Source organism: Hevea brasiliensis, chromosome 18 (assembly GCF_030052815.1).
Source record: "Hevea brasiliensis isolate MT/VB/25A 57/8 chromosome 18, ASM3005281v1, whole genome shotgun sequence".
Classification (NCBI taxonomy): Eukaryota; Viridiplantae; Streptophyta; class Magnoliopsida; order Malpighiales; family Euphorbiaceae; genus Hevea; species Hevea brasiliensis.
In genome coordinates this window covers 45,943,655-45,960,537 of record NC_079510.1, presented here as the reverse complement: position 1 = coordinate 45,960,537, position 16,883 = coordinate 45,943,655, and the positions used below count along the sequence as shown (strand labels likewise).

The 16,883-nt window shown below is 31.1% G+C and overlaps 3 protein-coding genes across 6 annotated transcripts; 2 read left to right on the top strand and 1 right to left on the bottom strand.

The window, feature by feature from the left end:
- The first annotated feature begins 8,935 nt into the window (after positions 1–8,935).
- On the top strand, positions 8,936–10,421 carry LOC110638207 (probable methyltransferase At1g29790). The gene has a single exon (XM_021788681.2). The coding sequence runs from the start codon at positions 9,097–9,099 to the stop codon at positions 10,213–10,215; it is 1,119 nt and encodes a 372-aa protein (XP_021644373.2). The 5' UTR covers positions 8,936–9,096; the 3' UTR covers positions 10,216–10,421.
- Positions 10,422–11,456: 1,035 nt separating this feature from the next.
- LOC110638206 (pterin-4-alpha-carbinolamine dehydratase 2, mitochondrial) lies at positions 11,457–12,877 on the bottom strand. The gene is made up of 2 exons (XM_021788680.2): positions 12,524–12,877; positions 11,457–12,451 (listed from the first exon to the last, which is right to left on the bottom strand). The coding sequence occupies exons 1-2, from the start codon at positions 12,617–12,619 to the stop codon at positions 12,224–12,226; spliced, it is 324 nt and encodes a 107-aa protein (XP_021644372.2). The 5' UTR covers positions 12,620–12,877; the 3' UTR covers positions 11,457–12,223.
- A 621-nt stretch (positions 12,878–13,498) lies between these two features.
- Positions 13,499–16,092, top strand: LOC110638186 (coatomer subunit zeta-1). 4 transcript variants are annotated; one of them, XM_021788651.2, is made up of 6 exons: positions 13,499–13,624; positions 14,130–14,289; positions 14,833–14,980; positions 15,102–15,179; positions 15,643–15,727; positions 15,835–16,092. In XM_021788651.2, exons 1-6 carry the CDS (start codon positions 13,622–13,624, stop codon positions 15,892–15,894), a joined length of 534 nt encoding a protein of 177 aa, XP_021644343.1. In that variant the 5' UTR covers positions 13,499–13,621; the 3' UTR covers positions 15,895–16,092. The 4 variants fall into 4 exon arrangements, with proteins under 4 accessions (XP_021644343.1, XP_021644342.1, XP_057996701.1 ...); XM_021788650.2 differs by having other exon boundaries at positions 13,524–13,660; XM_058140718.1 differs by lacking the exon at positions 13,499–13,624 and adding an exon at positions 13,719–13,898.
- The last annotated feature ends 791 nt before the right edge of the window (positions 16,093–16,883 follow it).

Genomic DNA, 16,883 nt, shown 5'->3' with positions numbered 1-16,883 from the left:
CACACCATTTCCAACTAGATTTGGAATTTTCCTTCTTTTCTTACATATTTCCTACCTTTCTAGTATTGGGTTTCTTGTTTCTTAGCTTAGATTAAAGCTTTATTTCCATATTAACTCAGAATATCTTGTAAATATTATGGATAGTGAGTAGTTTTCTTTGATTCTGGAGTAAGGGATGTAATATTTTAGTTATTTTTGTGAATTTGAACTGGGTTAGTCCCAATTTAATGAATTTATGAGGTTTAATCCATTTCTTGTGTGCTTATTCACATGCTTAATGAAGGGCCCCATTAAGTTATGTTCTTAATCCTTGGTTGAAGCACCGAAAGGAGAAAACCAAGTGATAGTTAATCAAGAAATTGGACTTAATTAACTTAGATCTAGAAATAGACTAAGGGTTAAGAGGGTCTTAATAGATTGATTAAAGAATCTAATGGGTCTTGGTTAATTTTAACTTCACGAAAGTAGGATTAAGTTAATTAAGACACTCTTTGTCTCACTCGAAAGAGTTTTCAAAGGATTTTAGAATTAATCTCCTTTAAACCCATAAATTTCATGGATTGGGCTAGCTAGGGAAAATTCCAAAATGACTTAAATATGAACCCTTAACTCCAGAATCGTCTTTATCAATTATTGCTTAGAATTTTACTTTTGAGTGTTTAGTTTAATCTCATTTTATTAATTTTCATAATTAATATTATCAATTTCTTTATTTTGCAAATATTATATTAGTCATTGTTTGAATTTAGTTTTGCATTTTCATACCTTATGCTTCAAATTCCTAAATTTCTTTTATAAAATCTGATTAAAATACAATTTTAACATACTTTGTTTTACATGAAAAATTCAATCATTAACACAACTCCTCGTGGGAACGATATCTTTTTCTATACTACTTGAACGACCCGTGCACTTGCGGTTGGGACACATCAGACTCCTGTAAACAGGCAGGGGTGGAACTGCAGTTAACTGACAGGAGATTGGTAGAGTGTGTGGAGCATGTATTGGGGCCAGTGCTAAGGCAGTGGATGACAGACTACGGACTACCTCATATTGAGGGTTTATCTTGGACCCAATTTGTGGAACTGTTCATCAACAGGTTTGTGCCAAAAAGCTTCAGAGATCAAAAGTAGTGGGCCTTTGAGGCCTTAAACAGAATGGCAGATCAGTAGATGAATATGCTATAGAATTTTTGGAACTGAGTAGGTATGCTCTCACAGCAGTGGCTACAGAAAGTATGAAGGTAAAGAGGTTCCTAAAGGGGCTGGACAAGAGGTATGCAAACCTGGCTATGATCTCTGATCAATCTTTTGATGTGGTAGTTGATCAAGCCTGACAGATTGAAATTAGCTATACAGGAGATGACAATGGAAGGGCAAAGAAGAATAGAGCAGAGGGTTCTTCAGGTATTCCCTGCATGGGTACCACGGATAGTAGAGGCCAAAGTCACTACAGAGGAAGGAGTAGAAACAATAAAAAGGGTGGTTTTAAACACAATCTTGAGGATTCAGACCAGGGTACGGATCCAGCAGTGGTCACAGTTTGGGTTACAGTAGTTTCGGGTCTGGTTCAGGATCTTCCTTGGCACCTTGCACGTAATATGGAAGAGGACATTTAGGACCTTGTATGATGGGTTCAGGAGTATGTTTTCGATGTGACCAACAGGGTCACTTTGCTAGAGAATGTCCCGTGTTCAGCGAGCCACAGATGGGGTCACAGGGTTCTGTTGCAAATGTTCCTCGTCAATTATATCCTAGTACTTCCAGCATGCAGACAGTCAGTTTAGTGGCCAACAGGGTCGAGGACAAGGAGGATATGGATTTGGAGGTAGGTCAGGAGGTAGAAGTCAATTTCAGGGTTCTGCAATACAGGGTAGGGGTCAAGGTCAGGATTTTACCTTGACCCACTAGAATGCTCAGGCTTCCAATGCAGTTGTGGCAGATATTATTCTAGTATGTTCCTACGAGGCTCGTGTTTTGATAGATCCGGGTGCTACGCACTCATTTGTCTCCCTTGTTTTTGCCATGAGATTGGGAACTGATCGAATCGGACCGGCCTTATCTTTTTCTTCTTTCTCGACCCTCTCTTCTTCTCTCCTCGTTTTCTCTTTTCTCTCTCCTCCTCACCCCCGGCTGCCGCCACCTAGCCCTCCCCCACATGCTGGCGCACCACCTCCACCCTTCCCCCACCATAGACTGCCCTCCAGATCGCTGAAAAACTCTCCCTTTCTCCCCTTATGCGCGCAGCACGCCGCTTCGACTTCCTGAGCCGATTTCGACCAATTCTACCATCAATCCGACCGTGTCTTGTCCCAAAATACATCTACACCTCGAGAGCTTTCCATAGACACCAAGAACATAAAAATCCATCGAGCAATTTGTCCAATTTTTGCTCAGAAAATTTTAGCCAATTTTAAATTTTGAGCTAGATTTCTCGAAAACCGTAAACCCCACAAAAAATCCGAGAGTACTAGAGTGCTCCACTCGTCGAGAGTTTCACGGCAACACCCATTTCAAATTTTTCCGATACCATTTTCTAGTGGGTCCCGTGAAACTTCGCGGTATTTTTCTGAGCATTAAATGAGTTTAGAAAATTTCGTAAAAATTATATACTAACCCCCATTTTGTGGGCTTTGCGTAGGTACATTCAATTTGTGAAAATTCGACGGTTACTCGGGTCTGCAATTTCGAGCCAGGCAGACAGACTACCAGGAAAGCTTTAGAATCGAGTTGAGAGTATAGGCTACCCCACCATTTTTAGACATCCCGAACGCGTCTCAAGGGTCGGAATTAGCATAGGTAAACCCAAACCCTCATTTTTCTTAATTATCTAATGCCTGATTTCGATTAAAAATCTATAAAATATTCATGGTGGCTTAGAAAAATATAATTTCTTTTAAATTAGCTTAATAATATTGCTAAGAACCGCGGGGTAAAGTTTTAGAATTTTTAGAGCTCAATTGGGTAGTTTTTACAAAAAAGGGTAATTATAGGGACTAAATTATAAATTTTTAAATTGTGGTTGTTGACTGTTTGAGTGGGCCTAGGAGGGGCCATGTGATGTGATTGAGTTGTGAATATGTGACTTGTGGATATAGAAGTGCATTTTGAACCCTTTTGCAGGTTGGGTAGGTCCTAGGTATAAGGGAGACTTTGCCGGATTTTCGGTACGACTTATGGTGTCTTTGATCTTTTTCAAACTTATATTGAGTCAAATATATCAAATAATTGTAATGAAATTTGTCAGGTGAACTGGGGCAACCTTCCTCCTCTGCCTAGCAGCTGCAGTGACCTCGGTTTAAGTCTGTGAGTAAAATATTAATTTTAATTATAATTTCAATATTTTTATATGCTCAAGCATTCCCATGCATCACTTATAAATATGTATCTATATAGTTAAACACTAAGCACATTTTATAATGCATTTTTAATTGATGAAGTGTCATGGTTGTTGTTTATAGTAATTGGAGCAGTGTGCGTGCGTTGGCGTGCGTGTGGTGTGTGGTATTGGATATGGATAGGATGGGTAGACGCGGCTTGAGAGACACTTGTTGGGACTCGGTCCTTTATGAATAAGTCGGGGTAAGCATGGCTTGAGAGACACTCGTTGACCCCGCATTTAATTTATTAAGCGAAAGTCTAGCTTGAGAGACACTCACTGGCAGAGGTTGGATTAAGAGAGTTGTATAGGGGATCAGCTCCCATATATGTACTCTTTGAACATTATTGGGTGTGTAAGTCCTCCAAATTGCCTTTTTACTGTTATGATGTGATGTGCATGAAAATTTTGATAGTATTGCATTCCACTCTTTAGGATGCATTAGCTTTAGATAGCTATAGAAATTATAGTTAAAATTGGTATTTTACTCTCTGAGTTGAACGCTCACTCTTGTTTACCTTATTTTTTCAAGATACAGGAGATTTCTTGTTGAGTTTTAGCCTGCCTCTCTCCCTCGCAACTCATCCATTAATATTTATGATGTTTGTATAATTTTACTAACTCCTAGAATTTTGCATATGTTAGAAGTATTTATTTAATTTGGGTCTATATTATAATTACTGTGTTGGATCTGTAAAATTATTAGATGTATGTTTGCTGGGATTGAATGAGGGAGCTGAGCTCCCAATTGAATTTATAGCATTATGATTATATGGAGGGTGAGCTGAGCTCCCCAAATTATTATATATTGTATTTATAGGTCGGGCGAGTCAAAAACTCCCCGTTGTATGGTCCATTTTATGGTCGGGTTCTGTCAGGTTGAATTCTTGAAATTGGGCCCAAATGGGCCTTAGGATTAGGTTGAGGAATAGTTAGGCTTACTATGGGTCTCGGGGGCTTTAGGCTGACCCAAGTCCTAGTGCCGATCCGGCCCATAGGTTGGGTTGTGACATTTTCTATTAATAAAATTATTTATGAGTTAGGATATTTATATATATAAGTATTTTTTGAAATAAGAATTATAATATATAAGATTAATATTTTAATATGTTAATATTATTTATTGTAAATTAAAAAATTATAAAATGATTTAATCATTTCGTAAATTCTTCCATTCATATTTTTATATTTATTAATTAACTATTAGAAAAGAATATAACACTATTAGTAACAAGTTAGGTTAATGATTCAATGAATTTTTATTATTTATTAATTTATATATATATAATTCTATGTAAGGTAAATTAAAAATTAAAAATTAAGAAAATTGATTTATTTAAAAAATATATATGGTAAATATGTTGATGAAAATTTAAATTATATAATTTAAAAATACATTGTTATAATTATATATCATATATTAATTTTATTTTTTAATATAACTCTAAATACTCATATATTTATATAATTAAATAAAGATAAAAAAAATAAAATTTTTATGTCAATTATTAATTTTAGTAAAAAAATTTAATTATATCAATTTAATCATAAACCTTTTCAAGTGTTTTCAATTCTAATAATAAATTTAATTAAAAACAATTAACTTATCAATTGGCAAAAATAATTTAAATTTTTTCATTTATTATCAATTTTAACTACTCCTTTTAATTTTATTAATATATTTTAATAATTTTAATATTTTTATTAATTTTAACAACTTCATGATGATAAAAAAAATAATAAATGAATAATATATCTAATACTATTATTTGAATTTTTAATTTTTCTCTCCCTTTTTTTACTTATATTTTTAATTCACATCTTTCTTATTATTTTATTTTAAATTTAATAAAAAAGAAGATAAAATAAAATATCTAAAAATAAAGTGCAAACAAATAATAAAATCAAAATAAATGTAATTATAATTTTTAAAATAATAATTACATTAATTAAAATAATATTTTATATTAATTTGAGAATAACTGTTAAAATTGATATAAAAATAAAAAAATGGCTAATATTAATAATATATACAAATATTTGAATTGCTATTGTTACTTAAGTAATCCACTTAGGCTAATTGATAAAATTGAAATTAATGTCAAAGCTTGAAATTAAATTCATAAAATTAAAAGGTTTGACTAAAATTGAAGAAATATGTAAAGATTTTAATTTTTTTAGTCATTTAACCATTACATAATATTATAAAATTTATATAAATAGATAAAAATTGAAAATGAATAAACATTTAAATTTGATATTATGATTTTTTATTATATTTTAATATAAAATTAAAATTTACTTTTATTTTAAGAAATTAATTATCCAAATAAATACTAAATAATTTTTATAAATAGTATTTTTTAAAAATTTTTAATATATTTGTAAATTATAATATTTTATTAATGTATATAATAAAATTAATTTGAAAATAGGACTAATTAGTTGAAAAAATCATAAGAACTTTTTTAATTTTATTTAAATTTTAATTGATTTTATTAAAATTATAAAATTAGTGCTAGTTTCATTTTATTTACCTAAATTAGTTTAGTTTTATTCTATTTACTTAAATTATTCAAAATTTAAATGCAATTATAATAATTTCATTAAAATTTTCAATATAAATTATTTTTTAATTTTATATTAAATAATAATTTGAAAATATAAAATTATTTATTTTTATTCTTATTAAAAATGAAATAAATAAAATTTGTTTATATATAAAAATAAATTTTAAATTTGATTAAAGTTATATTTTATCAATGTAAATAATTAAAAAAAGCTTTAAATTTATGATCAATATTGTTGTTCATTTACTTCAATGTGATTAAAAATTTAAATTCTTGATTTTAATATGTAATTAATGCTAAATTTTTATTTAATTAATATATATATATTAACTTATTAATTTTATTTAAATAAATTAAATAAATTTTAACAAATTAATAATACTTATAGGTTATAATTATAGAATTATTATATTATGAATTATAATATATTTTTTTAGTATAAAGTAGAGTTATTATTAAAATAATATTAAAATTTTAATTTATATTAATTATTGTAATATTAAAAAAATGAAATTATTAAGTATTTAGTGACAAATATATTGTCGCTAAAAACTATTAGAGACAATATAAAAAATTGTGAAATTGACATTTTAAAGGATTTAGTGATAAATTTTATTTCCAAAAGATTAGCGACGATTCGTTTAGAAAGCACTAATTGCTAAAATTATTAGCGATGTATATTTTTATTACTAAATATTATTAGCGATAAATTTATATGAATTAGCATGTTATTATCTTTAATATACATTATTGACAATAAAATTTTTATCTGTCGCTATAAATATATTTTTTTATATTTTTAAAAATAATAGATAGATAAATAATATTTTTTATTCTTATTTTTTATTAATTTTATATTTTAATTAATTTTTTATAATAAAATTTTATATTTTATTGAAATTAAATATAAGTAGGCTAAGAATTTTAAATTTATACAAACTTTAAAATTAATTTCAATAATAAAAATAGAATTATAATTAATTTTAAGAATATACGGCAGTTTAGGTAATATATATATATATATATATATATATATATATATATATATATATATATATATATACTAACTTTTTTGCTTATTCTTTATTTGGACCATAGAATTTTGCAATTCAATTGATTTTTTTTATTAATTTTTATATTTAAAAATGAAAGTGTTTAATATTTTTAATTTAAAAAAATTTTATTTAAAAAAAATAAAATTTATACATACGTTTATGAAATTTTTTAAAATTCTTTTCTTATGAATAATTTATTTCAAATGAACCCAATAAAAAAACCTTTGAATTATTTTTAGGAATTACTTAATACTATTTGGGTCTTTATTTTAACTCCTTGGAATTTACTTCTGAAATTGAAAGGTAGGAGAAATTAAAGAAGTAAAAGAGGGATTAAGGAAAAAATTGGAAGAAAGAACTCACCAAATCAACTTAAGAACCTATGGAGGTGGTTGATGCGGCAGAGGCAAGGTGGCTGAGGCTTATGGATGGTGGCGAGGGCGGAGGAAATTGGAAAGCAATGGTGTTAGCCTACTGAGTTTGTATATATGAATAAGGTTGATGGATTTACATTCGCAGATGTATTAATAAAAATGAGGATCAATTGATTCCTTTTTTTTATAATATATTTCTGTAAATAAGTGGTGGATTAGTATTTTTTTAAAAAAAAATTGACCATCTCTTTATTAATAAAATCTTAAACCTATAAATTTTTTTCTATATGTTGACCCTAAATTTTTTTTTTTTCTAAATTCACCCCTGTGAAATGAAGGAGATGTTGGCTTAGTTCGAAGGAAGAAGGAGACAGATAGGTGGAAATTGCAAATATCAAAATGAAGAGAGGGCAAAGAGAGAAGAAAAAAATTTTTTTTTCTAAATTCACCCTTGTGAAATGAAGGAGATGTTTGCTTAGTTCGAAGGAAGAAGGAGACAAATAGGTGGAAATTACAAATGTCAAACAGAAAGGATGATGAAGAGAGGGCAAAGAGAAGGAAGAAAAATGTTCTCAAATGCCTAGCTCCTCAAATTTTTATTACATTTGTTAAAATAAGATATTACACATCATAGCTCTAGAACAGATACAAAGAGAAGAAAATAAGAGGCGCAAAGAACAAGCTTAATACAGAAAGTAGCCCAACTCAACCCCAACTCAAAAGGCCTAAGCACGAAAGAGAAGACCTAGCCACTAAAACAACGTTGCACTGTCGCTCATCTCTCTACTCCAAGTAAGATTGTTGAATGGGAAGGGAGAAACACCATCATCCATAAAAGAGGTTCAATATGAGCAAGTAGTTAGGCGCAAGGGTCATAGATGCTCAAACCTAAATAGCTCCAAATTAGAAAAATAAAAAAAAAATAGCTCCAAATCTTCAGTCTTAATAATCAAATACTAGAATCACAAGCAAAATTTCAAAGGGGTGATGGGGACATCATTCTCTTCTTGGTAATCAAATACTAACAAAAATATGCTACAGTGAGTTTATTACTATAACTCAAAGTTCAATCAATTTAGTTTTACATATTAAAGTGTAGGGATGATGCTGTTATAGCATTTAAAATTCAAGGATTAATATTGAAATTTACCATTATTCTTTAGTCAACACCAAACACTGAGCTTAACCCATTATTTGGATTAAGGGGTTATGGTGATAAGGGAAAATAAAAGATAATTTTAAAAAATTTTTCACTTATTTGAAATGGAGGGTTGATAGATGGAGAGGATTTTGGAGAGTTATTTAAGAGATTGAAAACCTCTCAAAATTTTCTCATTTCTAACCCACCAATTTAGTAAATTGAAGAGAGTTAAAAAAAATTTTATTTTTTAATTTTTTATATAATTCATATTAATTTTAAAAAATCTCTAAAATATTTTTTTCACTATCAAATAATAAATTTTATAAAATAAATAATTTTATAATTTTTAAATTTAACCTTATCTTTCAATATAGTTTAATAGAATAAAATAAAATTATTATCACCACTTATCATACTATCTCATTTCTTCTTTTTTATCTTATCTTACTTACTCTACTGAACTCTCTTCACCCAATCCAACAGACCCTGAAGAGCTCAAAGATCAAAGCATCAGGAAGCCAAGAATTCAAGCGTCTGCAACCCGAGAATCAAGAAATTAGCAGCAACCGGGTTTCGACATGGGCTTGAACCTGTTCCTTCTCCTAGCCATGGTCGCCACCAACATCCTCGCCCTCTACCACCTCTCTGCTCCCATTCTTCAATCCCCCAAACCCCCAGCTCCTTTACAAGTCCCTGACCATCTTCTCCAACAATTGCAAACCATACGAGCCACCATCAACCACCTCACGCGCCACCAACCTTCCACCCCCACCTCTCTTACCACCTCTCAATCCAAGCCCACCATCCCTGCAGATCTCCTTCTCTATTCCCACTTATCCCCTATAGCTTCGTCCTGTCACAACCACCCGGACCTTCTCCACAATTACATGAGCTACACTCCTTACTCTCTTTGCCCTCTTGACTCTGATCTTGCTGAGTCTTTAATCCTCCGCGGCTGCCACCCACTTCCCCGCCGCCGGTGCTTCTCCAAAACCCCATCAAAAGCCCCTTCTTCTCTCCCACGAAATCCTTTCCCTTCCTCATTTCTCGAGTCCAACATAATATGGGCTCAATATTCTTGCAAATCCTTTTATTGTCTCGCTAAACAAAGCCCGAATCTTGATTTTGATATAGGCGCTGAGATGTCAAGGTTTATAACTTATAAAACAGAGCTAGATCTCCCAATTCCACAGCTTTTACAAGTAGCAAAATCAGCTAATTCTGTGATCAGACTTGGCATTGATATTGGCGGCAGCACTGGTACTTTTGCAGCAAGAATGAAGCAGTACAATGTGACTGTAATCACTACCACAATGAATTTCAATGCACCTAATAATGAAGTGGTGGCATTGAGAGGTTTGGTGCCACTTCACATGCCATTACAGCAGCGTTTGCCGGTGTTTGATGGAGTGGTGGATCTGGTGAGGTGTGGACGTGCAGTGAACAGGTGGTTACCATTAAAGATGATGGAGTTTTTGTTCTATGATGTGGATAGGGTGTTGAGAGGTGGTGGCTACTTCTGGTTGGATCATTTCTTTAGTAAAGGGGTGGATCTTGACAAGATTTATAGGCCTTTGATTGGGAAGTTGGGTTACAAGAAGGTGAAGTGGGCAGTAGGGAATAAGACTGATTCAGGTGGCTTGAAGAATGGGGAGGTTTACTTGACTGCACTTTTGCAGAAGCCCGTAGCAAGATGAGAATCAGATATTGGACTGTAGGTAACTTGTTCATTGTAATTTATAATAGTAGCCCCTTGCTGGTACATTTTCTTTTGCAGTCTATAAATGCATATGGATTTAGCCTTCATTGTTCAACTTGATGACATTGTGCTTGGCTAATGTATTCATGATCTAAGCTGGAAATGACTATCCTAGTGCTAAATGGCATTTACATATTAGTTGAACTGTTGAAGTGTTCCAAACTAATATGTCTCTGTTTGGGATTGAGGTTAGGTGACAAAAAACTCATGTAAAATATTTTATCCACAACGGTGAATTTAAATCTTAGAAGGGAAAAAAAAGAACGCATGCTACGTGGGAAAAAATAAAGATAGAGCTTTAGACATAACATATAAATTTACTTGATGGCAGTTCAGAACAGGAGTCACTGTAACCGAAATCACACCCAAAAAAAAAAAAAGAAAAATAATAAAAAAAAAACTTTAAATAATTATAATTTGAGAAACTAAATAAGAAAAATGCTCATCTTAAATAAATTGTCATTCTACGATGTCATATACCCTTCCTTTACGCAAATCAAATTTTCCTTAAATGCAGCAAAAATTTGCTTGGAAAGAACAATAATTCTTTATAACCCCTAGAGAAATTGCTATATGAGTTTCTTGCTCTTTTAGGCGTATGCCTGGACATCTATATTTCTTGCCATAGTTTGTATTATTTTGCATTTCTAGAATATGAACTCGCCAATCTGTCACCAACATTACACATGTATCCTGAAGAAGAGTTTCTGTCTTTTCTATATATATATATATATATATAGATTAGTTTAGGCAGTAGAAATGTCACATATGATAATGCAATTAACTGCTATTTTTTTTTTTATATTCAACTTAGATATATGATTTATCAAAAAACTATGAATATTGATTATTGTTTGACAAAAATGCAATTTATAAATTTTTATTAATTATAATAATTATTTATCTATATTTAAATTGACCCCTCTACATGTAATCCTAAATAAGGCCCTACAGCAAAGGAAGATGCTCATCAATTCTGTTTTAGTTATTTCAAATTATTTATCAGTTTTTTTTTTCTCTCTCTATGCCTCTCCACACACTCTCTCTCTCTCTCTGCAAGCTCTTGTTAAACCCGCTTTGCCAAATGGCCTTCACAAACTTGTCCTAGGAAACAAATGGAACCTAATTTTTGAAGTCATTTCAATAAACAATTTACTGAAAGATAACATTTAGGCAATAACTAGCTAAACAATTAAGCATTTTATCATCAAAAAGTTCTTTTCAAGAGTAGAATGTGATGACAAGAATAATTTCTGTAAGTGTCTTAACAGTTTGATGGATTACTGATTCTGAGAAAGATTTTTGCAAAAGAGGATTTCTCATTACTTCTTTTAAAGTTCATTAGAGTGCGAGCTTGAAGATTTTCACTGCTTCTTCCCCTCTCTACTTATAATTTCCTGGTTGATGATAGAGGACCTTAGCATAGACGAAAATAGTACAAAGAGAAAAAGTTATTTAAAACCATCTCTGCATAAAAAGAAATTTATGGATCAACTAAAAATATAAGGTTTGGCATTAAAAGCTTAACATCGCCGGTGGTCATACGAGAAATGTCCACCTTTGTCAAATATGAAGCCACCCCCGAAGCAGGAAGGTGGGGGACGGCAGGGAAGATGAACAGGTGAAGATCCACCCCTGACATTGAGGCTCAAAAGATCTCTTCCTAGATCTTTGAAAGTTTAATGCCCATCATTAGTTCCTTCAAACTGGAAGGTTACATGCTTGGCAACACAATTTTTTCATATTTAATGCCCTTGACTTATTTCATTGAGAATGAAAAAAGGGACAAAGCTTGAATAAAGTAAAACAAGGCAAGAAGGAAAATGTTCTTAGAGACTTGGCTTAGATAATGAGAAGGAAAGGAGGCTGGACTAGGTCTTAAATTAACCTCCTACATGATTCATGTGATTAGCAAGAAGCTCTTACCAGCCGCATGAGTCCATATCTCATTTTTCACATTGTTCCATCCAACAAGATGAAGATCCGGTGATGACCTGCATTGACCAAAGTAGAAATGCACCATTGCCAAGCATAAACGAGGGATAAATACCTTCTGTTTCAGCAACATTCCCTACTAGCTGAAATAACTCCAATCCTTTGGTGAAACTCTTTACTTTCCATGATCGATTCAGCTTCAGTTTACCATCTTCATTCACCAAATTCCACCCAGCAACCTAAAAAATTTACCGGCTGAGAACAAAATGTTAAATAAAAAGAAAACAGAAAACACTATTTAGAACACCAACCTTTGGCTTCATTTCAGTTGCATTTTCTTCTGTCATAGGCTGCATATCCTTCGAGCTGCATGATACACACTTCTTTGCAGCCAAATCTAACATCATGACAAAACAGCATCAGACAACAAGAATGAACTGCCCCACACGCAATGTGTTCTATGATAAAACTAGTTACTACTTGAGGTCTGGAGAGAGGAGAGACAGAAAGAGTAGAGGTCGCAGAAAAAGAACCGAGTCATCGGTTGATCGACGAGCTCTGGTGAGTCACCTGGCCTGAAAAGCGGTTTCCATTTGGGTTTTGTACAAGCGCATCCACTCGGCCACTATGTATACCATGGGGCGAGGGGTTATCGTGTGCCCCGAAGTTTTTTTGTAAAATTAGGACCCTCATCTCTGTAAATATTAAAAAATAAAAATTGTGTCCAAAGGAGCATTAAAAATTAATATTTTAGATATATAATATAATTAACATTATAATATTTTTTGTGAATATAAAAATTTAATTATTATTTTTAATAAATTAAAAATTAATAAATATAAATTTAATAAATTTAAAATCAAATATCAAACCATTGGAATTCAAAATTTAAGCAATTCAAATTGAAACTAGAATTTCAGTGAAAGTGAGAGAAATAGAGAGACATGAATATAGTTGAGTTTATAGTCAAGTTTATCCTTTTAATGTAAAATAAGTTCAGTTTTACATATACATGATGGCATGTGGGCTATAAAATAATTTTTAATATTTAATGATATTATTATTAATAATTGAAAATAATAATAATAAAAGATATAGATATATTTTTAAATTATTATTATCATTATAAAATTTTATTATTTTTTATTAATTATTTTTTTAATTTAAATCTATTTTCATTATTAATTAGTGGGTGTTATATATTTTAAAAAATCTTTTAGTGAGCAATTAAATAATAAAATAATTAACAGAATAAAAAAAATATAGAAATTATCTTATTAATTTTAATATAATTGAAGGACTAAGTAAAAATTTACCAATATTTTTTCGTCTTGACCTGGGTCTCGCTGATCTTACAGATTTTCTCAGCAAACCCGCGGACGATTTTCCGTCAAATTTTGCCAAACAACATGGTCTCTCTCTCTCTCACAGCTACATCTACATTGCTAGTATGTATACATGGTTTTAACAATTACGAACAGAGAATATTTGAATTTCATTTTTGCAAGCTTAAAGGGGTTTCTCTTTTTCATTTTGTCATTGGGGAACGTTTTACGTTATATGGATCGACTTTTGAAGATCAATTCTGGGCTATACTCGCTTAGTATTTTTTTAATGCCAGTAGTGTAGATCTAAAAATGTTTACTGGTTTTTGTGATTGGTTTCTACATGGGGGCGCAGATCCTAGTATGTTTTTCTAATTAATTTTCACTCTTTGAATCCTTAGATTATCTCTGTGATCTAAAATATTGGCTGCAATTGGTATTGTATTAGCTATAATTGCCTTTGATTTTACTTAAAATTTTGTCAAGTTATCGATGCATGTGATGTGATGGGCCACCTACTGAGCTTCAGTTCTATTTCATAGAGAAGATAATGGGTTGTTTGAGATGTTTTAACATGCAATTTTGTTTGCAGGAGTCTTGCCCTAAAATAAAAAATATCCTTCTATTGGATTCTGAAGGGAAACGTGTAGCTGTTAAGTACTATTCAGATGATTGGCCAACAAACAGTGCCAAGGAAGCTTTTGAGAAAGGTGTATTTACCAAAACTCAGCATACGAATGCCCGCACTGAGGGTAAACTATCTGCACTTTGATTTATTCCGATGTATAGGTTTTTCTTTGTGTCGTCTGGTTGTGTGTCTGTGTCATAGTATTCATTTGATCAAGCGCGCATTCTCCATCTATGATATGCTTATGTGGGGTTTGGGGTTTTGCTGTGGCATTCCATAGTCTGGCCAGTTAGTATCAATTTTAGAGGGTGATGTGTTATTCTCTTTGCCGTGCACCTTCAATACTCTCTAATTTAATAAGGTTGATCTTACAAGGGTACTCTGTCATGGTGGCGGTATTGAGGGTTTTCTTCCCATGGTCTTAGAGGAGCTGGGGTGGGGAACAGAGAAAATTGTGATAAAAGTTAAGTAATCGGATTGTTTAATTTTCATTGTAGGCACATCACATTCTAGGATTTATAAAAGTTTTTGTGCATTTTTCAATCTTGTTTGTAAATGACGTCTCCTTGTTGATTAAGTACATGGGGTAATATACTCTTCTCTGCATGTTTTATTCACCCTGTGATTCTCACTCTTTCATGTTAATATGTTGCTACTTCATCTACAGCGGAGATAACAATGCTTGAGAATAACATTATTGTTTACAAGTTCATTCAAGATCTTCACTTTTTTGTTACTGGAGGTGAAGATGAAAATGAGCTCATCTTAGCCACAGTTCTTCAGGGGTTTTTTGATGCAGTTGGCCTTCTCCTAAGGTTTTTCCAATAGCCTCCTTATCATATCCTCCCATGTAGTTAAATACTACTGAGTGTCAACATAAATTATCAAACTTTTTGTTCATTGATTTTGACGTGTTTAAATCTTACCTTGTTTTAGAGGCAATGTTGACAAGAAAGAGGCACTTGAGAATCTGGATCTCATTCTGTTATGCCTTGATGAAATTGTCGACGGCGGGTATGAGCATCCTTCTACATGCATATATTGTCGATGTGCTTCATTGACCTAGATTTATTATATGGAACTTTGTCCTTTTGTTTACTGAATTTGAAATTCAAAATACTGGAACATTAGGTTGGTAAATTTGAGCAATTTCTTGCAAATGTTGAGCATAGCCCCTCCGAAAATTCGAAGCTATCTCTAAGATATTCTAAAATTTTGTGGCAAGAGTCAATGTATGCTTTGTTTGAATGCAAAATAAATTTAAATGTCCAGCTCTCTGTAAGCTGAACTAAACTTGTAATAATCTGTTCCATAACCTTCTTAAATTCTTTTACTAAAATATCAGATGTATGAATTTTGATGCAACAAAACAAAATATTTTGCCCAGGTTCTGGGCAGTGTTGGCTCTTGTTAACCTCTTCAGTTCCTAAAGAGGCCTCTCATGCTATGTCAATGTAAACTTTTCATAATTTTGCAGAATAACTCTCGAAAATGATGCAAATGTCATTGCGGGGAAGGTAGCAAGTAATAGCATGGATGCTGGAGCTCCATTATCTGAGCAGGTTTTGCAACTTAAACCAATCTCTTTACTTCCCAAATCACTATGTAAAGGAATAACCCTTACCACAGTATGAACTGCTAAAGTTCTGCCTTTTTATTTTCTTTGCAGACAATAACTCAAGCGCTGGCCACTGCGCGTGAACATCTAACAAGATCCCTTCTTAAATAATAGGAGAGAAGCAAGGGGAGTTCTCATATTTGTAGTTTTGTAGATGTAAGTATTATGTTAATAGATTATGTTATGAGATGATGCTTGCTACATGGGATGCTGAAAGCTACCATTTCTTGTGACTGAATTTGTTTTGGTTTACATTTTTTACTTGGCTGTTTGGAAGATCAAGCGAAAGCATTGTTATTTGCGGGTTAATTTGAGTTTGTTTTTATAATAATTATTTTTTAACTGTACGATATAATATAAAAATTATTTTATAATTTAAATTCAATTAATTGAAATTTTTAATAATAATTATAAAAATAACGGCACATACTGTTACTATTTATTTCAAAAACAATTATAAGTATTTTCTAGCCTTGTTATTTGACAATTGAATTAATTAATGTCTATTAGTTAATTTATAGTTTCCTTCTTCAAAGTTAAATCAATTAAAAAGAAAAAAAAAATTAACTATTAAACTTGTTTGAAAAACTTCTTAAAAAACAAAATTTTTAAAAAATATGAAAAATAAATTCTGCTCTCTCAAAAAGTTTTTTGATGCAAACTATTTGAAATTTTCTTTATTGGAAAAATTTTTTTCTATAAAAATTTTGTTTTAAACATTTTTCCCATAGATAATTTTTAAAAATATTATTTCCTCATGTTTTGAAAACGTTTTTCATGAAAATTTATTAGAAATATTATTTATTATACAATCATTAAATATCAATTGTCCACAAGGGACTCGCGCTTAGTTAGAGATGATATCTGTTAAGTACTTGTTGGTACTGACCTAATTAAATCCCAATGGTATAGATTTTAATAGTATATAATTGATAAGAATAATATTTATGATAGATTTTTTTGTTAGATTTAATTTTTTATTGTGTTGGGTGTTTATTATTTAAATTTATTTATATAATAATTAATTAAATTAAAATATATTTTTTATTATATTTTTTTAAAAATATTATATTTTAAATAAATAAAATTAAAATATTTTA

Excerpts from the sequence above, each read along its gene's own strand:
- LOC110638206 (XM_021788680.2), bottom strand. The coding sequence starts at position 12,619 with ATGATGTTAGATTTGGCTGCAAAGAAGTGTGTATCATGCAGCTCGAAG. Across the intron at positions 12,452-12,523 it reads CAACTGAAATGAAGCCAAAG|GTTGCTGGGTGGAATTTGGT; the intron begins GTTGGTGTTCTA and ends TAAATTTTTTAG.
- LOC110638207 (XM_021788681.2), top strand. The coding sequence starts at position 9,097 with ATGGGCTTGAACCTGTTCCTTCTCCTAGCCATGGTCGCCACCAACATC.
- LOC110638186 (XM_058140717.1), top strand. The coding sequence starts at position 14,088 with ATGGGTTGTTTGAGATGTTTTAACATGCAATTTTGTTTGCAGGAGTCT. Across the intron at positions 14,290-14,832 it reads TACGAATGCCCGCACTGAGG|CGGAGATAACAATGCTTGAG; the intron begins GTAAACTATCTG and ends CTTCATCTACAG. Across the intron at positions 14,981-15,101 it reads GCAGTTGGCCTTCTCCTAAG|AGGCAATGTTGACAAGAAAG; the intron begins GTTTTTCCAATA and ends ACCTTGTTTTAG.